A 25,073-nucleotide genomic window follows, 5' to 3' on the forward strand; every position below is an offset into this window, starting at 1 on the left:
CAAAGGCGGTAGTTGTGTTTCTTGAGAAGTGTAACCTTAAAAAAGAGAATCTTCAGGGTATTGGCACTGATAATGCGTCCGTGATGACTGGGGGTGCACAACGGGGTGCACAAGATTTTAAAGGAAGAACGTTCATTGCCCAATTTGGTACTCACCCGCTGTGTGTGCCATTCTTTACAATTGGCTGTCAGTGTAGCATCCAAAGAAACCATCGCTAGGAGTGTTAATTAAGTACTTAAATCAGGGAAACCTACAACTGGTTTTTCGATTTCCCCAAAACGGGGAAACAATCGTACAAAGCAGTGTACGCCACCATTAATTGTGGCCAGAAACCCCTGCAGATCACCAAAGTGTGTGCCACACGTTGGCTATCGATTGAGCCTGTGGTAACTCGTATATTGAGCCAGTGAGAAGAACTGAAACTCCACTTTGAGTTGACCAAGGCCAGTGAGCGTTGCTACATGGCTGATGTGCTCCACGCCATGGACATGGACAAGACCAACTATGTCTACCTGACATTCTTGAAATCAATCCTGTCTGACGTACAAGTTGCAGTGAAGTCAGTTGAGGGAGAGCAAACAGATCCTGTCAAGCTTTTGGACAATCTGTTACACCTCTTAACATCAACTTGCAGCAGAGTAGTCAACCCTATGGCAAAAATGGATGTCCCGAAGGATGCCATTGATGGACATCTCAGTCCATCACCATACCTTGGGTACCTTTTAGAGAGCACGGTGTACCAACTCAGTCTTGCGCTAGAGGACCAAAAGGTCATTTGTAGACAGTGCATCAACTACATTGTTGCTTTGAGCAAGGAGCTGCAAGCATGGCTTCCAGACAACCTAGAAGCCTTGTGACACATGGCCTTGTTCAGTGTTAAGGAAACGCTAAAGCACAATAAAGGCACCACTGAAATTATTAAAGGAGCTGAGCTACTGGGGTACCAGCCCCAAACAAATGATCAAATTGTTTCCCAGTGGAGAATCATCCATCTGTTTAGGTGGGACTCAACTGAAAATACAGTCGAGCTCTGGAGTGAAGTGAATGACTACACGGACTCTTCCGGGTCAAATCCTTATGAAGAACTGTGCAAAGCTGCACTAGCTGCCATCTCGTTGCCACACTCAAATGCAGAGGTTGAACAGCTGTTCAGCCAAATGAGTGTGGTCAAGTCAAAGTTAAGAAATAGAATGTCATTGCAGGCTCTCAACTTCATACTCCCGGTGCGGTACGGACTGAAGCTGGCTGGTGATACCTGTTACCAGCATAAACTACCAAGTGGCACCACAGCAGCATACAGCTTCAAGGCCACTCCATCCTCTACTGCTGGTTCCAGCTCCGTGACAATGCAGTTGGACAGTAAAGATGAAGAGGATTTCCTTGCCAATCTATGATTCATCATATTTACAGTACGTATGCAAGGAGTGGACTTTGTGGAACTGGCGGAGACACACAGCTGATGGTGGCAGTGTGCACTGCAGTGTGAGCGAGAACAGTGGCAATATCTGGAGGAAACCAGTGAGCAGCTAGCCAGCCAAGCAGCACAACAACCTGGAGAGAGCTGGAGAGATGCCTAGCGCACACATCATTATTTGAGTTAAGTTGCTTGTTCAATAAGTTAGCATATATAAACACCTTGTTATTAGCTTATACCTATAATTGTTGATCAGTTAGGTAGCATGTTAACTAACTACAAATACACTGCTTAAAACTAATTGTTCAGAATGTGTAGGTTTACTAGTTAAAAAGAAAATAAATAAAATGTAATTGTTCAATAATTCAATGTGTTGTGTTTAAAAATATCTGATCATATAAAAAGTGTTATGTGTTATATTACTTCTACAAATAAAAATATGTGCTAAGAAACAAACTCTAAACTAACAAACGTCAAATCATATTTTTCGCCGAGATGGCCAGTCAATTTGAGTAACGCTATTGTGTATCCTACGTAATGACGCAGTTTCACGTTATTACGTAATGATGTCATCGCGCAATGACATCGCAACAAATCGACCTGCCTCTAGCAACTTCCCCTGAAAATTTGCTGGCAACACTGCTTGCTTCACCTCTGTCATTGCTTGACCTGAGGCACTCAAATCCAAACCCGCTCACCCTGTCCAACCTTACACCGATGTGTGTGTGTGTGTGTGTGTGTGTCCCCTCACCGTAGGGTTTCGTTGTAGATCTCCACCATGCTAACAGTGATCTTGAAGTCCCAGTCGGGTGCTTTCTCAGTCACCTCAGAGAACAGCAGTCTGAGAGCCCTCTGGTTAATGCCCGGGTCCTTGGCAACACCCTAAAGAAAAGGACAGACAAAAAATTTGCTATTAACAACCACTACAACACATGTCTTCATTTCTCTTTCACCTTAATGTATCTCCTGTAGCCATGAGAGACACGGAGTGAGAGCGAAAGTGTGTGTGTGTGTGTGTGTGTGTGTATTAGCAGTAAATACCTCCATGGTGTAGGTCTTTCCTGAGCCCGTCTGTCCGTAGGCGAAGATGCACACGTTAAAGCCATCAATACAGGATGTCACCAGGGACTGGACCTCCTGGAACACCTGGTTAGCCAATCAGAGAGGGACAGTTGGGATGACAGCTGCTGTGATTGGTGACAGTAAACCATTAGAATATAGAGAGACCGCAACATCCTTGTGGTGTATCGCGATAATCTAAAAGGGGCTTCCTCTCATGTTATTACCTTCATATTTGCACACTGCCCTTTCCCACCTGGACAAAAGGAACACCTGTGAGAACGCTGTTCATTGACTACAGCTCAGCGTTCAACACCATAGTGCGCACGAAGCTCATGACTAAGCTAAGGAGCCTGGGACTAAACACCTCCCTCTGCATCTGGATCTGTAGTCAACATCAGCCATGCTAATCCTCAACACTGGGGCCCCTCGGGGGTGTGTACTTAGTCCCCTCCTGTACTACCTGCTCACCCACGACTGTGTGGCCAAACACGACTCCAAAACCACCATTAAGTTTGCTGACGACACAACAGTGGTAGGCCTGATCACCCCCGACAATGATGAGACAGCCTATAGGGAGGAGATCAGAGACCTAGCAGTGTGGTGCCAGGACAACAACCTTTCCCTCAATGTGAGCAAGACAAAGGAGCTGATCGTGGACTACAGGAAAAGGACCCATTAACATTAACGGGACTGTAGTGAAGCGGGTTGAGAGTTAAGCTCCTTGGTGTCCATGTATCCAACGAACTATCATGGTCCGAACACACCAAGACAGTCGTGAAGAGGGCACAACAACACCTTTTCCCCCTCAGGAGACTGAAAAGATTTGGCATGGGTCCCAAGACCCTCAAACATTTCTACAGCTGCACCATTGAGAGCATCCTGACTGGTTGCATCGCCGCCAGGTATGGCAACTGCTCGGCATCTGACCGTAACGCGCTACAGAGGGTAGTGCGTACGTCCCAGTACATCACTGGGGCCAAGCTTCCTGCCATCCAGGACCTATATAATAGGCGGTGTCAGAGGAAAGCCGAAAAAATTGTCAGAGACTCCAGTCATAAACTGTTTCCTCTGCTACCGCACGGCAAGCGGTACCGGAGCACCAAGTCTCAGACCAAAAGGCTCCTTAACAGCTTCTACTCCAAAGCCCTAAGACTGCTGAACAATTAATGAAATGGCCACCGGACTATTTACATTGACCGCCCCCCGCTCCATTTGTTTTGCTGCTACTTGCTGTTTATTATTTATGCATAGTCACTTCACCCCTACCTCCATGTACAAATGACCAACTAACCTGTACCCCCACACATTGACTCGGTACCCCCTGTATATAGCCTCGTTATTGTCATTTTATTGTGTTACTTTTCATTCTTTTTTACTTCAGTTTATTTGGTAAATATTTTCTTAACGCTTCTTCACGGTAAGGTCTACACTTGTTGTATTCGGCGCATGTGACGGATAAAGTTTGAGTTGAAACATCTTATGCACCTGTGGTTGCGTTTTCAGATCGGTAAAGATGAAGGCAAGGAAGCCACTTTCAGACTATTGAGATGTACTCCAAGTCATGACATTCTACTGACCCCTTCCTGCGTGGCCTGAGGGTGGAACACCTTGTCCAGTTCAAAGGTCATCAGTTTGCCCTTGTTGGAGAGGTAGAGAAGGGCGTCGTCATCTGGGTCAAAGCTGACCATGTTTTCGGCAGAATCATGCTCCCCCCGGCACACCGGCCGCACCCGACAGAACACCCTGATGTTACCTGGGAAGTGAAGGCAAGAGGAGACGCATTACAATACTGTTTTGGGACAACAAATACACAAATCCACTGCTTTTGAACAGAATTGGATCTGTTATGTACACAGATGCACCTGTGGAATCTACTGTATGTACACACTATACACTAGCTAGTACGAACGACTGATATCACACACACACACACACCTCTCAGAATGCACGGTCGAGGGGTCGTACCTTTGAGGCGCACCAGCTCGTTGTGGCATTTCTTCCTCAGGTTCATCTCTCTCTTGTACTTCCTCAGCAGCTCTTGGTTGGCACTGCTCACCTCGCCTATCACCTGGCAGATCTCCTGCTTGGCCTCGGTCATGGCCTTCCCCAGCATGAAGGGGAAGTCCTGAACCTGTCTCTTCAGACAGTTGTAGTCACAGGTGAGAGTACGCAGGGCTGGCTGAAGCGTCAAAAGGTTCATACGCACACCTGGGGACAGGGGAGGGACACACATTTTGTTACAACAGTGAATAAAACAGAGCACACAAACATTCCTGGGTCATATTCATTAGGAAGGACAACAAAATCGAATAAAACCTGAAGTTGTCCAGTAAGAAACACATTTAAGTTTTTTTTGACGGAGAATGTTGTTTCGCTACGGTGTGCCCTAATGAATACCATCCGGAACTGCGATGTGCATATTTACAAATACAAAAAAATGCATAGTCCTAAACGTACGGCTTACCTGCCAGGTTCTCATGCACGGCCTTCATCTCGCTTTCGGCCCTGATGAAGGCCTCCTCGATCACCCTGTTCTTCTCTTCCTCCAAGTTCTGCATTTCAGCCTCCAACTGGCCCTGGGCCCGCTCCATCTCCCCCTCGTACACCAGGATCTACAGGGGACAGAGAGAGAGGTTAGACATGGGGACTAGAGTAGATCTTGGGAGAGTACCAACACACCACACTGGTCTGGGTGGGGACTGGAGCGTGTTTGGTGGTCTACCTGGAGCTAAAAGCTAGCATAAAAGCTAACACAGCACGGGAACTCAGATCTAATAGCTACCAGGGCGTTTGAACTAAGGGCTTCAAATGCCCCTTAACAGCTTTGCTAAAATCTGAAGCCTATTAACTAGTAACTTCAAAGTTAGCTCCCAGCAAAACCATGGGTTTGCTTCTTCTCAGCTACAGGACACATTAATCAAATAAAATTGTATTTGTCACATGCGCCAAATACAACAGGTGTAGACCTTTCAATGAAATGTTTACAAGCTCTTAACCAACAATGCTTTTAGAAGTTAAGAAAAACTAAAAAAGTGTTAAGTAAAAGATTGAAATAAAAGTAAGTCATAATTAAACAGCAGCAGCAAAATAACAATAGCAAGGCTTTATACAAGGGGTACCGGTACAGAGTCAATGTGCAGGGGCACTGGTTAGTCAAGGTAATATGTACATGTAGGTAGAGTCAAAGTGACTATGCATAGATTATAAACAGAGAGTGGCAGCAGTGTAAAATAGGGGTCTGGGTAGCCCTTTAATTAGCTGTTCAGGAGTCTTATGGCTTGGGGGTAGAAGCTTTTTGGACTTAGGCTTGGCGCTCCGGTACCGCTTGATGTGCGGTACCAGAGAGAACAGTCTATGATTAGGGTGGCTGACGTCTTTGACAATTTTTAGGGCCTTCCTCTGACACCGCCTGGTATAGAGGTCCTGGATGGCGGGAAGCTTGGCCCCAGTGTTATACTGAGCCGTACGCACTACCCTCTGCAGTGCCTTGCTGTCGGAGGCCGAGCAGTTGCCGTACCAGGCAGTGATGCAACCAGTCAGGATGCTCTCGATGGTGGAGCTGTTGAACCTTTTGAGAATCTGAGGACCCATGTCAAATCTTTTCAGTCTTCTGAGGGGGAATAGGCTTTGTCGTGCCCTCTTCACGACTGTCTTAGGGTTCACAATGGGTTGTGAACTATCATTACAGCTAAAAGCTAATCCAAAACAACCATACCCTGCATCCCAATACAAGACTGGAGGACCCTTGAACAGATTTAGGGTAATATTTGTGGGTGTCACTACAGCACAGGTTTTTGGTGGGGGTTGAAACCACACAGATGGGCAGAGTTTGGGGAGCAGGGTGCCTAAAACACAGGAAGTGAACAGGAAAAAAAACAGGAAGCACTATGAGGGGCCTATCAAGGGGGGCCAACCTTAGACAACCTGCAAATGACCTCGCCATTGCCCCTCCCGACGGCCTTGGAGAGCAGGCCGCAGATACGACCGCGGTCCGTACGCAGCTGAAACCAAACGGAAGCGAAGAGAGAGGGGTTAACACGGCCCGTGCCACTACAGGGGAGGGGATGGGACGAGGGTCAAACCAGTCACCTCTACTGGGAGGGAAGGTTGTTTTTGTGAAGGACCGTACCGCCACAATCTACTACACGGGGGGTGAGTTGGATTGTATCAATGCTGGTACCAGGGGGAGGAACGAGGAGAACTTGAGAATTAACGAAGACCAACTGGTGAAGGAGCTAATGGGATTAGGAAGGGGCACAGAGGGTTATGGGTGTGTGAGAGTAGCATGTGCGTGTTGTTGTAGATGGTTGTGTGTGCGCGCCGCCGTCTGTGTACGTGTGCATCTCCTTATGTGTGTACCTGAGCTCGGAGCTGGGTGCTGGTCCTCTGGGACTCGTGCAGCTGTGTCTCCAGCTCTCGGAGCAGCTGTCTCTGCAGTGATAGCTGCTCCTGCAGGGTGGCGCTCTTGGCCTGGGCCGCGGTTACCGCCTGCTGAGACCCTGACGACTCCACCTCCACTATCTCAGTCACATACTGGACGGAGAGAGAATAGAGAGAGCGAGATAGATGAGGTAGGAGGAGAAAGGTGGAGAGCAGAAGAGAGAGATTGATATCGTAAGATCACCAGGGAACACAATTCAGCAGCAAATGCTCTCATATAACTCAAAAACATTGGATAGGTGGTAAGCTACCAACATATAGCTTACCCATCCTATCATTTCAGATCTATGAGGGACCATTAAGTAACATAGGAGCAAGCAAGGGGTTGTGTTTGAAATGGGACCGTTTTTGGCGATTCCTCACCTTAACCTGATGGGGCCGGGCGGCCTGTCTGGCCAGCTCCTCCTCACAGTCTCTGAGCCGGACGCTCAGCTGCTGCTCCACCTCCCCCTGCTGACACTTGGACTCCTCCAGTTGCCTCTGCATCTCCCCCGCGTGGCGCTTGGACTCCTCCAGCTGTCGGCTGAGCGTCTCCGCCCGGCTGGCCTTCTCCAGGACCTGCTGCTCCAACTCAGCCAGCCTCCTCTGCCTCGGTCTGGCCTGGCTCTCCCAGTGAGACACCTCCTCACGCAGGGCCTCCACATCCTATATAACATACAGTTATAATACACCACACACACTTATAACACTGCCTCTTCTCGCTCTCTGGCCTGGTTCTTCCAACGAGATACCTTCCCACACAGGGCGTCCGTATCCTACACACAAACAGAGCTATAATAGACACATTAAAAAAAACGGGGTTTTCACAGCCTCTGCCCTCACTTGATTCTGCCCACCCGTACCTGGCTGTGGGGGCAGTCAGTGGCTGTGCAGGCCGGTGGAGGAGCCTCCTGGAGCAGTGAGGTCTTGCATGCCTTCAGCTCCTGCTTCAGCCGCTCGTTCTCGACCACCAGCAGCTCCAGGTGCTTCTCCAGGTCGGTCGCCCCCTACAGGACAGGAGGAACAGGCACATGTCAGTATCACACTCACAAAGGCACCACACAGAGTGATATCAATACACACAGGAAGGAAGTAACACTCATTCACACACACAGGGCAATGCACAAGCACTTTTTCTCTGACTATTGTTTCAATATCTGCCCCCCGGACAAACATCAGGAGACAGTGAAACAAAAGAACACATGTACATCTACATACCATTGTACCTGCCCCCTCTCCCTCACCTCCCCATCTCACCCTCTTACACACACTCACATGCAACACCTTAGAATGCCTGTGAAGCAGAAGTGTGTCACGGTGCAATCTTACACCCGGAAGAAAAATTATATGTAAATTATCTTGAGCTTGTCTTTCCCAGGCTTTCCCACGAATGTAGGTCCGCTGGGCTCTGCCCTCATTCTCTTTTTCCATCCCTCCTGCCTCACCAGTCTCTCTCCTCCATTCCCCTCTCTCTCTCTATTCTACTCACCACCCCCGAGCGCAGTCTCTCCACCTCCTGCGTCTGGTCCAGCAGCTTCTCCTCCAGCTCCCCCACCTGTGTGCGCAGCGCTGCGATGAGCTGCTCTCCTTCCTGAACGAGACGGTTGCTGTGCTGCTGATGCTCCTGTGGCTCAGCCAGCCTCTGCACTGCCCGCACACCTGCAACACACACACACAGTGATTACACATTATATACACGCACACCACAGAATTTAAAAACAGACACACACGCCATCCAGCCCCACAGCAGTGGATAATGCGTGTTGACCGTTGGTCACAGCCGTGACACACAGCCCTCTTCTTGCTGACAGGCTGGTTTGTGTCGGTACTGTGAACACCATCCTGACAGGCACACCATGAAGAGACCATTCGGAGTCATTAATTTCATAGTAATTATTGATGTATCAGTCAGTCTGTATCAGTCAGTCTTCCTCCCTCCCTCCTCTCACCGTTGGGCAGTGCTGTGTGCAGCTCCTCCTGTAGAGTGTGTATGACGTTCGTCTTCTCCTGAAGACTCCGTTCGTGACTCTGCTGCGGTCTCTGCAGCTGCAGACACCGGGAAGCTTCCTCGCGTCGCAGACGTGCCTGGAACTCACACACTTTCTCCTGCAGTGTCTAGACACAAAGGTCACAGGTTAGAAGCCGGACAGGTCGTTAACGTCACAATTCCAAGGGAACGAGGAGGTGTAAAGGTGGATTGGGTCAGTTTATGACATCATCCATGTTCACAGGTCTGATCAAAATGGACCTATCCAGTCAGTCTATAGGGAAATCGATTTGAATGCAATCACTTTTTGACAGCATCCCTTTTGATTTACACGTTTTTAGATAATTGACTTGAAAAGGAAATAAAATGAAAATTTGTATTAAAAAAACGATTTTCTAGAAATTATGAAAGTTTGACAACCCTGTTTGCAAGATTTTAAATTACATAAATCTCAACCGATTATCTTTTCCAGTGATGAAGACATGGATGTCTCATGGTATGGTGGGGTACGCAAAATGGGTCAACTTTAAACACCTTAATCTCCTGAATGTTTTGGCATTCACGTCCAAAAAGTCACTTTCTGAGCACTTCTACAACGGCCCAATATGTATGGAAGGTTTCGTTCAAAATCAAAAGGGGTGCTGACAAAAAGCGATTGAATTCATATGGATAGACCCCTATACGGTGGGTTTCAAACATCCTCTGGGACCCCCAGACATTTCACAATTTTGTTATAGCCCCGAACTAGCTCATCTGCACTCACCTGACAGTTTATTAAGTACACCACCCAGTTTACAAAAAGGGATCGCACCTACAGACAGTGAGTCAGGCGGCTGTGACTTGCTATACAAAGCAGGCAGACGGGCATCGAGGCGTTCAGTTTCTGTTCGACTGAACGTTAGAATGGGCAAAACGAGTGACCTAAGCGACTTGGAGCATGGTATGATCGTCGGTCCCAGGTGCGCCGGATCCAGTATCTCAGAAACAGCCGCCGAAAAACATCCAGTCAACGGCAGTTCTGTGGGCGAAAACAGCTCGTTGACGAGAGAGGTCAGAGGAGGATGGCAAGAATCGTACAAGCTAACAGACGGGCCTCAAGCAGACAAATAACTGTGCAGTACAACAGTGATGTGCAGAACAGGCATCTCGGAACACACAACTTTGTCACGGATGGGCTATTGCAGCAGACGACCACACCGGGTTCCACTACTATCCGCTAAAAACAAGAAACGGCTCCAGTGGGCACGCCATCACCAACACTGGACAATAGAGGAGTGGAAAAACAGCTCCTGGTCCAACGAATCCCAGTTCCTGTTGCGTCCTGCTGATGGCAGAGTCAGGATTTGGCCTAAGCAGCATGAGTCCATTGGCCCCATCCTGCCTGTTGTCGGTGGTGTACTGGTTCGGGGGAATGCTTTCCTGGCACACGTTAGGTCCCTTGATACCAATCGTGCAACCATTGAACCACACGGCGTATCTGAACATTGTTGCTGACCAAACCCAATAGAACATCTTCGGGGTGAGATGAAACGGGCCGTACCGCTGTCCAATCTGCAGGAGCTGTGTGATGCAATCCCCGTAGAACATTTGACAACTTGTGGAATCAATGCCCTGAAGAATTCAGGCTGTTCTGGAAGCAAAGGTGAGTCCGACCCGTTACTAGATGGGTGTACCTAATAAACTGGCCGGTGAGTGTAAATCACCTAAATAAGGGTTTTATGATTAGTTGTGTACTAGTTCTGGAATAGATCAGACGCATTGAACTGCATAGGGTCCGCGAGAAAAGGTTTGAAAACCACTGGTCTACACAACTAGACTCAGTTGCAGAGATGAAACTGCTACTCTACCAACTGAAACCACCTACAGCCATACAAATCAGACTAAAGAAACTAAAATACTAAATACAGAGAGAGACGAGACAGATACAGCTAGAGACTGTAGAGAGAGCGAATGAAGACATTACATAGGCAGATGTCCAGGAACAGGACCAGGTGACCTTCTGTGAAGGAAAGCGGGATGTGGGGAGGAAAGAGGGATGAGAGAAAGTACAGCAGTGAAAGGTGTAGAGGGCTGGAGGAAGACAAAGAGAAATGGCCGATGAGATAAAGGAGAAACGGCACAATAATGAATGAAAGAGAGGAATATGGAGGAAATGCAACGATTTGTTGAAGAGACAGACAGCTTTTGAGTACGCGTGTAAGTTAGCACGTGTCAAGCTAAAAGCCACGCGTCAAAAGGCACGGACAGCACTGTCATCTTTAATCTCTTAGACCTGTCGCTGTGAGGCGCCAATGTCATTTTATGATGTGCTGATGTGAGCTTTATGACAGCACTGGGGCTGTCAACGCAAGTCTAAATCCAAGTCACAGGGGCAGATTAGGATGCTTGTCATGAGCCACTGGGCAGAACAGTGTAGAATACCCACACCTTAGGGGTATACTACAACGCAAGATCAATGACTTAAACAGCTAACTTGCCTAAATATTCTGAAATAACTTTTTATTTCATAGAAAGATAGGCATGTCTGATTGACCCAACAACCAAAATCTTAGTTTATCTTTCCTAATGAACCAGAAAATCAGTACTTATTTATGTTTATCCAAGATAGCTGGCTAACTCATTGATCCTGCTTTGTAGTATACCCCTCTGTGCTGTGCTCAGTGGGGCACAACAATGTGGAACGTTCCGATGGAAATATACTGTGTGGAACGACATGCCTCTTAGTCATGTGATAAAATGAGGTCTGCTATATTTGTGACATTTCTACATACAACGTTCAGTCCGTTACACCCTCCTGAACAAAGATCTGTGTTGTTGTAACAGTGTGTGCTCTACCCCGTGTTATCCCAAATGCTGACAAAGCAACACAATCCTGAACACATGAAATAAAACCACAGGAGGGATACTATGCAAACACACAGGCTTTTCTGTTCTGCAGAGTACACAGAGTGTACAGGATAATGACAGCTATGCTGTGGGTATGTACAGTTGAAGTCGGAAGTTCACATACACTTAGGTTGGAGTCGTTAAAACTTGTTTTTCAACCACTCCACAAATGTCTTGTTAACAAACTATTGTTTTGGCAAGTCAGTTAGGACATCTACTTTGTCCATGACAAGTCATTTTCCAATAATTGTTTACAGACAGATTATAATCACTTATAATTCACTGTATCACAATTCCAGTGGGTCAGCATCATGTTGTGGGGGTGCTTTGCTGCAGGAAGGACTGGTGCACTTCACAAAATAGATGCGCTTCATGAGGAAGTAAAATTATGTGGATATATTGAAGTACCATCTGAACGCATCAGTTAGGAAGTTAAAGCTTGGATGCTAATGGGTCTTCCAAATGGACAATGACCCCAAGCATACTTCCAAAGTTGTGGAAAAATGGCTTAAGGACAACAAAGTCAAGGTATTGTAGTGGCCATCACAAAGCCATCATTTGTGGGCAGAACTGAAAAAGTGTGTGCGAGCAAGGAGGCCTACAAACCTGACTCCGTTACATCAGCTCTGTCAGGAGGAATGGGCCAAAATGTACCCGACTTATTGTGGGATGCTTGTGGAAGACTACCCGAAACGTTTAACCCAAGTTAAACAATTGAAAGGCAATGTTACCAAATACTAATTGAGTGTATGTAAACTTCTGACCCACTGTGAATGTGATGAAAGAAATAAAAGCTGAAATAAATCATTCTCTCTACTATTATTCTAACATTTCACATTCTTAAAATAAAGTGGTGATCCTAACTGAACTAAGACAGGGAATTTTTACTAGGATTAAATGTCAGGAATTGTGAAAATTGAGTTTAAATGTATTTGGCTAAGGTGTATGTAAACTTCCAACTTCAACTGTACATGCATACAGTTGAAGTCGGAAGTTTAAAAAGCTGTCCATTTGGAAGACGCATTTGCGACTGATGTCTTGAGATGTTGCTTCAATATAACCACATAATTTGACTTCCTCATGATGCCATCTATTTTGTAAAGTGCACCAGTCCCTCCTGCAGCAAAGCACCCCCACAACATGATGCTGCCACCCCCGTGCTTCACGGTTGGGATGGTGTTCTTCGGCTTGCAAGCCTCCCCCTTTTTCCTCCAAACATAACGATGGTCATTATGGCCAAACAGTTCTGTTTTTGTTTCATCAGACCAGAGGACATTTCTCCAAAAAGTACGATCTTTGTCCCCATGTGCAGTTCCAAACCGTAGTCTGGCTTTTTTATGGTGGTTTTGGAGCAGTGGCTTCTTCCTTGCTGAGCAGCCTTTCAGCTTATGTCGTCATAGAACTTGTTTTACTGTGGATATAGATACGTTTGTACCTGTTTCCTCCAGCATCTTCACAAGGTCCTTTGCTGTTGTTCTGGGATTGATTTGCACTTTTTGCACCAAAGTACATTCATCTCTAGGAGACAGAATGCGTCTCCTTCCTGAGCGGTATGACGGCTGCGTGGTCCCATGGTGTTTATACTTGCGTACTATTGTTTGTACAGATGAACGTGGTACCTTCAGGCGTTTGGAAATTGCACCCAAGGATGAACCAGACTTATTTTCTGAGGTCTTGGCTGATTTCTTTTGATTTTCCCATGATGTCAAGCAAAGAGGCACTGAGTTTGAAGGTAGGCCTTGAAATACATCCACAGGTACACCTCCAATTGACTCAAATTATGTCAATTAGCCTATCAGAAGCTTCTAAAGCCATGACATCATTTTCGAGAATTTTCCAAGCTGTTTAAAGGCACAGTCAACTTAGTGTATGTAAACTTCTGACCCACTGGAATTGTGATAAAGTGAATTATAAGTGAAATAATCTGTCTGTAAACATGTGTTGAAAAAAGTACTTGTGTCATGCACAAAGTAGATGTCCTAACCGATTTGCCAAAACTATAGTTTGTTAACAAGAAATTTGTGGAGTGGTTGAAAAACGAGTATTAATGACTCCAACCTAAGTGTATGTAAACTTCTGGCTTCAACTGTATGTATGTATTGGGGTGTGTGTTAGAAGCTCATTAAAACCGGATCGATAAATCCACTGTGTCCCACTCCCCAAGGCTCTTACTGACCTGAACCCCCCCCCCCCCCCCCACCAGTTTAGCCAGTGAAACCAGGACAAACAAGTGCCATGTTGGGAAAACACCCACCAATATGAACGATACGCTAGCCACATTGACCTAGTTAGTTGAGTATTAGTTGTGTGTGTGTGTGTGTGTGTGTGTGTGTGTGTGTGTGTGTGTGTGTGTGTGTGTGCACAGTCATCTCACCTGTATGAGTAGCTGTTGGTTGTGATTGTGCTGGCTGGTTTCTAATTGGTCAGTAGTGGTCAGAGCGGTACGTTGTGGGAAAGTGGCTGTGGGTAGAGACAGGAAGGAGCAGTCCTCCTCACCATCACTCATCAAGAAGTCCACTGAGCTCGCTACGGACACACGGGAGGGACAAACAAAGTTAGGAAACACAAACACAGTTATACGTTGTACACAAACAAGCAAGCCTGAGCCAAATGGGTTGATTATGTTGTTTTCTTAACCACTGTGGCAGAGCTGATCCTGTATTCACTCGAGTCAGAAAACAGTCTATATTCCTCTTTGTCCCTCTACCCTTTTCCATCTTCTCACACTCTCTCCTTCCCTCTCTCTACCTCCATTTCTACCCATGTCAGAGGTAATTTTCTACGGCCCTCTCTTCTCCCCACTTACCTTTCTCCCCCACTACTCTACTAACCATTATTCTCTCCTCTCCCCTCCTCAGCCAAGAGTGATTCTAGGCCTCTCTCCCCCTATTTTCACTCCCCAACCTTCCAAGGTTCGCACAGACAGTACCGTGGAAACGAGCACAGCTAGATAAGCAGTGTGATAACCCAGGCCTCGGTAGGTGATACATACAACTCCATACAGGCCTGTTCACCTGTGTGTGTGCGCGCGTGTCATCGTGTATTTGTACGGGGACCTGTATGGGGGCCCAGAGTCTTATCAACCTGAGGACAATCAGTGCACTGTGCTACTGCACTTGGTCCATCCTACACAATCAACCCTACAACATTAACCTGTATTAACACACATGCTCAAACGTACGTGTGTATTAGGAAATACATGTAAGAGCAATTTAACTGAACAAAGCACCTCGTACATACAATGGATCACAGACCACGGAAAACACACACCAAGAAAAATACACTTATTCAGGGAAGTAGTGCTTAAAGTATCCCCCACACAGTCTACAAATACATTATGTGTACAGACTGTGTGTACACGCTGTGTGTACACACTGCGCAAATCCGTTTAATACAGAGACACACAGGTTGACTCGCAGCGCTGTAAGGCTGGGAGAGAAAGAAAAAACCAGCATACATTCGGTAACTGATGACCCAGCAGATTAAGTCCCACAGCGGAGTCACACACGTACAGACAAACGTACAATACATACACACAAACGCACACACCATCAGGACACACACTGTGAAGTAGTGTACGACCGACACGTAAACACAATCATCCTCTCCTCCTCTACCTTCCGCTCTCCGATAGCATTACACTGTCCCTTCCTTTCTCAGACAGTCACGCTCGTGCTCTCTTCTCTGCACAATCACAGTTGTGCTGCTCTGTCGTCACCTTGAGCAGCCCTGCAAGAGCATTGGCGCAGAGAAAACACACACCCACAGACAGATGGACACACACCGTACACACACAATAGGTCCAGTGTTTGCACTCCTGGCCCCTGGCCCCTGGCTGTAAGGGGGATCGGCTTTAAGCTCTGTACCTGCTGGAGACGCACTCCTTCAGCTGAGAGAGGTAGAGACGGAGAGAAGCCTGGCACACACTCGCTCCTCACCGCTTTCTCAGACAGCTGGCGTACACTCTTCCTTTCCCCTCTCCAGACAGATATAGGAATGCCTTCTCTTAATCTCCTCTTTTCCAGTATTTCCTGTCTCTCCCAGTTTCACCGAGAGGCACAGCTCATGGGAATGTGTCACACTCCTCTACTCTTAGTAAGAGTCCTGTCAGACAGGCAGCACACACACACACCTCTCCCATTCCCTCTCACGCTCCCCTCCCACCCTCTCTGTCATCCCAAAAATGTGGTCACAATGGTTTAGTCCCACCCCTGTCACAGAGGGACTCCCTTGCTGCCCAACGGGGTGGGCCTACAGAATCCACTCACCGTCCAATGAGACGTCTTTCTTCCAGAGCTCCTGCAGACAGGGGGCGTGGCCAAGGTCCCAGGTCTTTCTTGTTCCGAACATGACCACAGGGCTGAGCAAAGCACTGGGTCTCTGGACCGGCTAAAGAGAGATAGAGAGAAACAGAGAGAGATAGACAGCGTGAGATAGAAAGACAGATACTGTACATTTACATTTTTTTTATTTAGCAGACACTCTTATACAGAGCGACTTACATACCATGGCCACCGTGGGAATCGAACCCACAACCCTGGCGCTGCAAGTGCCATGCTCTACATCATATTATATACACAGAGAGAGAAAGACATGAGCGATAGCTTGCGGCCAGTTATAATTTCATTGCTATTATTGATTTAATAGGTTATTTCTTTAGCAATATAAGATAATGACTTGTCATGCCAATAAAGCTTATGGAAAGTAACTGAAAGAGAGAAATGTCACTGAAAGAGAGAAAAAGACTGATAGCACGGTATGAGAGCGATAGGAGAAAGAGCGTGCGCGTGCATGCATCTGTTTACACAGTGGGTGGTGGGAACAGCCTTCAGAGTTCATTATGAAACACAGGAGAAATTAGAAAGAGATTGTCAGTCATGCAGGAATGTTGTCCGTCACATTCACAGCCGATGCTGGGTTGTATTCATTTTTTCGGACACCATTTACTCCAAACGGAAAACGTTTTGCAACTATTGGCCAATTTCAGGTAGGTCCCGCCCCGTTTCATTCTGTTTGCTTCTGATAGGTTCAGCTTGGTTGCTAGTGAATACACCCCTGGTAACCAGTTAACTGTTTAATATAGCCACACTGGATACACAAATACTGATCTGGGCCCGGTTTCCCGATAGCGACGGAACTTAAGCTTACGAGTGTTATAACGATGCATCGTTCCTATAAAATGGGCAAATAACTCATATGCATTTCCCAAAACACCACGTAGGGAGAACTTTCAAAGTGTGTCGATACTGATAGGATTGGGAGAAGAAAAAAAACGCAGCACTGCTCTCGGATCAGCTTTCTCCATTCAAATGTTACCTTGACATTGGGAATTATTCCACAATACTGACAACAGATCATCTCCTATAGAGATATGATCACCTACAGTGCCCTTCAGAAAGTATTCACACCCCTTGACTTTTTCCACATTGTGTGGAAATTGATTAAATTGAGATTGTGTGTAGGCCAGTGACAAAACAATACCTCATAATGTCTAATGGGAATAATGTTTTTAGGCATCTTTACAAATGAGTAAGAAAATCTTTTAAGTCAAATAACTCACTGTGTACAATAATCTTTAATAACTACCTAATCTCTGTACCCCACACATACAATTATCTGCAAGGTACCTCAGTCAAGCAGTGAATTTCAAACAGATTCAACCACAAAGACCGGGGAGGCTTTCCAATGCCTCGCAAAGAAGGACATCGATTGGCAGAGGAGTAAAATCTTAAAAGCAGACATTGAGTAAGTTTACATGCACACTAATAATTATAATTATGCAATATTCATGTAAACACCTTGCTCTGCTCGTCTTCAATTGGCATAAGGTCAAATAAAAATAAAAAGGTGAGCATACACCGATTAAAACACCCAGATTTCTGAGCCATCTTTCGATTTACTAGGACATGTAAACACCTTCGTTGGCTGTCCAGCAGTGTATTTGACCTGTGCATGTGCTAGCACCAGCCGAGTGAGCCTCTCTCTTCAGCGCGACTGAAGTGTGTTCAGAACAACTGAATGTAGGCATCTTAGAAGTTGTTTTCACATACAAACTTTATATGTCCAAACTCAGAATCAAATATGCTTCCCAAAATGAACGTATTCAATGTGGTAAAACTTTTATTTTGATTGGCGATTTTCTGCCATGAGGTAGCCTAATTTCTGATGTGTAAAAAGGATTTTAATCTAACTATTATATAAATCTGACTATTCACAATAATCAAATTATTGTGTGCATGTAGCCACACTCATTGAATATATCTCTTTGAGCATGGTGAGGTTATTAATTACACTTTCGATGGTGTATCAATACACCCAGTCACTACAAAGATACAGGCGTCCTTCCTAACTCAGTTGCCGGAGAGGAAGGAAACCACTCAGGGATTTCACCATGAGGCCAATGGTGACTTTAAAACAGTTAGAGTTTCATGGCTGTGATAGGAGAAAACTGAGGATGAATCAACAACATTCAGTGGTGGGAAAAGTACCCAAATTGTCATACTTGAGTAAAAGTAAAGATCCCTTAATAGAAAAATTTCTACTAAAAAAAGTAAAAGTCACCCAGTAAAATACTAACTTGAGTAAAAGTATTCGGTTTTAAATACACTTAAGTATCAAAAGTATGAATCATTTCAAACTCCTTATATTAAGCAAACCAGACCGCCCAATTTTTTAAAATATTTGTATTTATTTACGGATAGCCAGGGACAGTGGCTCGATGATTTTATTAATGTGCATGTATGGCTTTTAAGTTTAATGTGTGCTTGTTTTTTTTTAAATGGTCAAATTAATAAACTAAACTAAGGGACACACAACACTCTGACATCATTTACAAACAAAGCATTTGTGTTTAGTGAGTCCGCCAGATCAGAGGCAGTAGGCATGACCACAACAGATGGGCTCAAACACATTATGAAGGAAAGAAATTCCACAAATTAACTTTTAGCAAGGCACACCTGTTAATTGAAATGCATTACAGTTGAATACCTCATGAAGCTGGTTGAGAGAATGCCAAGAGCGTGCAAAGCTGTCATCAAGGCAATGGGTGGCTACTTTGAAGAATCTAAAATGTTTTTTGGTTCCTACATGATTCCATATGTGTTTTTTCACACTTTTAACATCTTCACTATTATTCTACATTGTAGGAAATAGTACAAATAAAGAAAAACCCTTGAATGAGTAGGTGTCCAAACTTTTGACTGGTCCTGTATGTATGTAAATTATGTTTTTGCATTTCATTTTCAATAAATCAGTAAAAATGTCTAAAAACACGTTTTTCCTTTTGTCATTGTGGGGTACTGTGTGTAGATGGGCGAGAACACAAAATGCGGAATAAGTCAAGAGGTATGAATACTTTCTCTAGGCATTGATTGTATTTGGCTACAAATATTGAGGGGGCTTATTCTAGCCTAATGCACCAAATCACAGATATTGCACATCATTGAGCACATGTTACATATCATGAAATACACTGAGTGTACAAAACATTAGGAGCAGGTGTGCTCCTTCAATGACATAGACTGACCAGGTGAAAGCTATGATTCCTTATGCCACTTGTTAAATCCACTTCAAATCAGTGTAGATGAAGGGGAGGATACGGGTTAAAGAAGAATTTTGACATGGATTGAGACATGGATTATGTATGTGTGCCATTCAGAGGGTGAACGGGCAAGAAAAAAGATTTAAATGGGGTATGGTAGTAGGTGCCAGGCACACCGGTTTGAGTGTGTCAAGAACTGCTAACGCTGCTAAGTTTTTCATGCTCAACAGTTTCCGGTGTGTATCAAGAATGATCCACCATCCAAAGGTCATCCCGCAAACTTGACAACTGTGGGAAGCATTGGCGTCACATGGGCCAGCATCCCAAAGTGACCTGGAAGGGCAAAAATGCATCCAACAACGCACTTAGCTTTTCTGAGGCAGTCGGTAAATAAACTTTAAAAACAATGGTTTTGGGAAATAGCTCGGAGATTTAACGATGTTCCTTTGAAGGTTGTAACGAACTTAGCCTTAAGACGCTTTTGGGAAACTGGGCCCTTGTTGGCTAAGTTCATCCCCAAAACCATCATTATTAATAATTGCACTTAGGCCGTAACCCCTTGCACTCGTAATCTAACGCCTGCCTAAGTTAGGCCACCTGTAGAACAGCCAACATGCTGACAAAACCGGAACCGAGCGTGCATCCGCATGTGCCATTGAACGCACGTTGATTTTGTTCACCCACAGCAGAAGCGATCCGGTCACGCAAGTTGAAATATCAAAACAAACTCTGAACCAATTATATTAATTTGGGGACAGGTCAAAAAGCATTAAACATTTATGTCAATTTAGCTAGCTAGCTTACTGTTGCTAACCAATTTGTCCTGGCATATAAACATTGGGTTGTTATTTTACCTGAAATGCACAAGGTCCACTATTCCGACAATTAATCCACAGATAAAACGGTAAACAGAATCCATTTCTCATCATCTCTCCTCCTTCCTTCAGGCTTCTTTTTACTTCATATGACAGTTGGCAACCAACTTTACAGTGCATTACTAACCGACTGGAGTGCGGACCTCAGTTCATCTTTCAATCACTCACGTGGGTATATGCTCCTAAAAACCAATGAGGAGATGGGAGAGGCCGGACTTCCAGCGCATTGAGCGTCACAAATAGAACTAATTTCTAGTTTAGCGCCTGGCCATGCAGACACGCGCGAGCAGTTAGCGACCGCTCTCTCTGTGTGGTGTTACATCTTTGGCAGTTGTAGGAAAGATGAATCGTTAAAAAAAACAAAAAAACTCGTAAACCTAAGTTCCATCGATATCGAGAAACCGGGCCCTGGACAGTTGGAGGTTAGGTAGCACATTCAAGTACGTCTCAGTATGCCTCAACAACTTTAAAAATCTGCTATCCGAGCAGCTAACCGATCGCTGCAGCTGTACATAGTCCATCTGTAAACTACCCACCCAATTTACCTACCTCACCCCCCATACTGCTTTTATTTATTTACTTTTCTGCTCTTTTGCACACCAGTATCTCTTCTTGCACATGATCATCTGATGATTTATCACTCCAGTGTTAATCTGCTAAATTGTAATTATTCGATTTATTGCCTACCTCATGCCTTTTGCACACATTGTATATAGATTCTCTTTTTTTTCTACCATGTTATTGACTTGTTTATTGTTTACTCCATGTGTAACTCTGTGTTGTCTGTTCACACTGCTATGCTTTATCTTGGCCAGGTCGCAGTTGCAAATTAGAACTTGTTCTCAACTAGCCTACCTGGTTAAATAAAGGTGAAATAAAAAAATAAAAAAATAAAATGTACTGCATGTGGCAATGACATCGGGACATTGGCCTTGACGAAATGCCTGTCTTTTTTTTTTTTTTAACCTTTGTCGGGCCATTCTGGTGGCTCCATCACCACCCCAGTCCCAAATGGACCAGAACATCATCCTATTCCGTCACCCCACTGCCTTCCAGACTCTCCCTTGTCCTGATCCCTGGTCTGAGCTGGGGCACGAGGGTCAAGCCAATCAGATTATACAGGACTGACCTCAAACTGGTCAATGCTGACCAATAAGATTATACCGACAGCGATGACCAGTTTACAGCTCACAGCCCCACACAGACTGGTCCGACCTTAAAGCAATCAGCAAAAGAGTAAGAGTCTAGACAGGCGCACGCGCGCTACATTACACCACACCCACAATAGCCTACACTGACTGAGCAGTTAAACACATTACCCAACACTAAACTGTCTCTTCAACTCTATATTCCATGTTGTAATACACCACCACACAAACACAGCAAGAAAACACTAGTCAACTACAGTATACATAACACTCCCACCACACACACACAAGCCACATCTACACTATTCAACTCTATTCAAGCTACACATTAGAGGGGGATACAATACATGTGAATGCACCCAGTGTGCAAATATAGCAATGCCTGCACAAAGAACCTTGCAGAAACGTCAAACTCACACCTGCGTGTTTGGTGAGTCCCATGATTGTGTGAATCTGTGACCACTGAAGAGTCATTGTCATGGATCATGTGGTCAGTCTGGTTCAGCCTGTGTGTGTGTGTGTGTGTGGTTGTATTGACCATAACCCAGAGTTGACCGTTCTGTCGGAGAGGTGGTGGGTCAGCAGGTCCAGTCCAAAGCCGCTGTATTAGCTAGTCTAATCTCGCACAGCGGGAAGTTCCCCAAAGTACTGTACACGTACATGCAGTTCCTTGTGTTCTATTGTACACAAAGACTTCAGCAAATGTGTGTGTGTGTGTTCATCAATGCTCTGTATGTTGTACTGTTTACCACAGCAGAATATCCAGAACAGAGGTTTACCGTACAAAAGGTCCTCAAAGTTCTTCAAATACGTGCTACAATGGCCACAGTACTATACTAAGTTCTGTCCTTGGTCCAAATAGGGTCCATCTGGAATCCAGAGCCCATGGCTGGATCTCAAGTCTGATGGGTCTTCCTTTCCTCTCCTCATCGTATTTCCTTCATGTACACTGGTGTGATGAAACTGGACCGCTAAAAAGAAAATGCCTAATCTACGGAGTTGCTGTCACCAGTCATGTGTCTTCAGGTCAGACTGCGGAGATGCACCAAATGAACTGGCCCATACTCTGGGCCTCCATCTACCCTCCCATAGTGTGTGTATATCAGACTTTACCTTTAGTCTATACATAACCTGAGAACCAACCCTGTGTCCCTGGATGAAACCATACCCTTTGTGCGACTCCGAAGGGAATGTGGTCCTGTGTGTAGTAGTGGTCTTGGTCTCGATCGAGCCAGTGTTTGTTGATCAGAGATCCCATCCAGCCAATCATCCTGCCTGCCCCTTAGCCCCTGGCCCTTGCGGCAGTCACCCTCCTAAAGCCAGAACAACAGACACACACAGTACCATGTGACCACTCTTACACGCCTATGTATTCCAAATAACTACAAATTAAATACAACGTAAACACACATGCAGCCCCTTCCCCAGGCCTGGCGGCCATCATAACATCCTCTCTCTACCATCTGACCACACACACACGGTATCCACAGAAAGACAGCGGTATCCGTAGTGACAGGCAGTAGCTGTTTACCAGCGGTATGGACAGGGTTAGGCCCCGCCCACAAAGACACAGGAAACGCAGAATGGACGTTGCCATTAGCCACTGATCTAAGATCAGAGTATATAACACCACAACCTAACCCATTAGGCTGATTAAATAATACCTTACCCTGGACCAGTGGTAAGAGGCAACCTCTACCTCCTACACTCATTTACCCATAATCCTTTAAACCCCACAACAGATGGCCTCCTTTATAACACATCTTCCTCTGAGGAGAAGGATCAAGTTGTCCCTAACCACAGATCTAGGATCAGATCTATCACCAGGGCACTATCTTAAAAAACCTAGCTTTTTGCATTAGGGGGGAATCCAAAACTGACCTTGGAGCAAGAACGTCATCATTGGGAAGACTGGGGTGGTCACTTTAGGGATTTTGTCCTCACTTGCCTCCACCCCGACCCACTGTTCCTCCCCCTATGACTGCAGGAAAAAGATGGGTGGCCTTTCGATCTTTGCTTCCTTCCCCCCTCTCTCTCACCTAATTTCCACTCTTTCTACTCTCTATATTCACAGCACAGACTAACATCCCCGACACTTTGCTTAGACAGTAGTGGCAGCAAAATGAAAAGCAATCTCATTACTACAAAGCTCCAGTGAGCTCAGACACCCCCTGTGGCTTTTCCTAGGTAGTAGAAAAGGAGTCTGTAGAGGCAAGGTAATGCGATATCTTCGTGTAGATCTGTGGTTAAAAGGCAACTTTTACACTGAGCTTGTGATACAGTATAGAGTTGTGCGTGCCTTTTTGGTTCATGCAGTTCTCTGTCAACCCCATAAGGGGTGGAAATAAAGAGAGCAAAGTCACTCAGCTAATCTAGATATTTACTGCTTCCAAGGTATTGTCCTCACAGAAACATACACGCACGCCTGACGCGCGTCAGGTTTCTAGGTTACCACAGTGACCACGCTCCCCATGGTTCGTTGAGCGCAAGGCACGGCGTGTAGGATATGGTTACACACTCCTGTCGGCACTCTGCCTTCTATAGTATCAGCTGTCTACTCTATGCACCAGGAATACTGCAAAAACAACACGGCCCTGGTACAGTTGGTGATATCAATTTGTGTTTGTGTGGGAGACTAATGTTGAGGAACAGGGGGAGGACAGGAGGGGCTGGCTAGCTGTGATATACTGTGAGGAGCTACTGTTGCACGTGCTCCCCCCCATTCTATCCTACTTTAGCTAGCGTTTAGCCTCTCTTAGCATTCTAATAGTTGATGACAGCACAGAGGAAGGGCTTAGCATAAAGCAAAGAGGATATGATGAGAACCCCCCCCCGCCCGCCTCTCTCTCTCCCTCTTATTGTTTGTATATCCCTCCCTCAAGTATTTTCGGCCCTCTTATCGGTCTCCTTCCATTTGAGTGTATCCTCCGAGTATCCCTCCCTACTCTCTTCCTCTCCACAGTACGTGAATCTCACTAGCCCAGCTCCAGTTAAGACTCTCAGCTCTACCAGCTAACCTGTAATCCCCTACTGCCTATACAAAACAAACAGTTCAAATTGATAAACTATCAAACAATAATACCTCTATACAATCCTCTAACTAGCACAATGAAAAAATACAAATAAGGAGTCAGGCCCTTTGCTATGCGACTCGAAATTCAGATCAGGTGCATCTTGTTTCCATTGATCCTCCCTGAGATGTTTCTACTACTGGATTAGAGTCCACCTGGGGTATAATTCAATTGATTGGACATGTCCACACACACGTGGACAACCCTTCAAATTAGGGGATTCGGCTATTTTCAGCCACACCCGTTGCTGACAGGTGTATAAAAGTGACAGCCCAAGAACTGTTCGTCGAGAGTTTAATTAAATGGGTTTCCATGGTCGAGCAGCCGCACACAAGCCTAAGATCACCATGCGCAATGCCAAGCGTCGGCTGGAGTGGTGGAAAGCTCGCTGCCATTGGACTCTGGAGCAGTGGAAAAGCGTTCTCTGGAGTGATGAATCACGCTCACCATCTGGCAGTCTGAAAGACAAATCTGGGTTTGGCGGATGCTAGCAGAACACTACCTGCCCCAATGCATAGTGCCAACTGTAAAGTTTGGTGGAGGAGGAATAATGGTCTGGGGCTAGGCCCCTTAGTTCCAGTGAAGGGAGATCTACAGCAGCATACAATGACATTCTAGCTGATTCTGTGCTTCAAACTTTGTAGCAACAGTTTGGGGAAGACACTTTCCTG

General features: G+C 45.6%; 1 protein-coding gene across 8 annotated transcripts in view; it reads right to left on the bottom strand.

Annotated features, from left to right (window-relative positions):
• The window catches only part of LOC139563255 (kinesin-like protein KIFC3), a 54,857-nt gene that overhangs the window by 7,189 nt on the left and 22,595 nt on the right, over positions 1 to 25,073 (bottom strand). For 4 of the 8 annotated variants that reach the window (XM_071381745.1, XM_071381740.1, XM_071381741.1 and 1 more), the window contains exons 2-13: positions 16,037 to 16,157; positions 14,143 to 14,294; positions 8,845 to 9,010; positions 8,385 to 8,554; positions 7,759 to 7,902; positions 7,280 to 7,561; positions 6,836 to 7,009; positions 4,941 to 5,088; positions 4,442 to 4,684; positions 4,054 to 4,229; positions 2,456 to 2,560; positions 2,166 to 2,296 (exon numbers count right to left, since the gene is read on the bottom strand). In XM_071381745.1, the coding sequence (XP_071237846.1) occupies positions 2,166 to 2,296; positions 2,456 to 2,560; positions 4,054 to 4,229; positions 4,442 to 4,684; positions 4,941 to 5,088; positions 6,836 to 7,009; positions 7,280 to 7,561; positions 7,759 to 7,902; positions 8,385 to 8,554; positions 8,845 to 9,010; positions 14,143 to 14,294; positions 16,037 to 16,118 (1,973 nt within the window). In that variant the 5' untranslated portion in view covers positions 16,119 to 16,157. Of the gene's footprint in view, positions 1 to 2,165; positions 2,297 to 2,455; positions 2,561 to 4,053; positions 4,230 to 4,441; positions 4,685 to 4,940; positions 5,089 to 6,835; positions 7,010 to 7,279; positions 7,562 to 7,758; positions 7,903 to 8,384; positions 8,555 to 8,844; positions 9,011 to 14,142; positions 14,295 to 15,385; positions 15,406 to 15,634; positions 15,889 to 16,036; positions 16,158 to 22,499; positions 22,641 to 25,073 lie in introns of those variants that run through there. The other 4 variants (XM_071381742.1, XM_071381747.1, XM_071381746.1 and 1 more) reach the window with 4 other exon arrangements.

Source organism: Salvelinus alpinus, chromosome 33 (assembly GCF_045679555.1).
Source record: "Salvelinus alpinus chromosome 33, SLU_Salpinus.1, whole genome shotgun sequence".
NCBI classification, from domain to species: domain Eukaryota; kingdom Metazoa; phylum Chordata; class Actinopteri; order Salmoniformes; family Salmonidae; genus Salvelinus; species Salvelinus alpinus.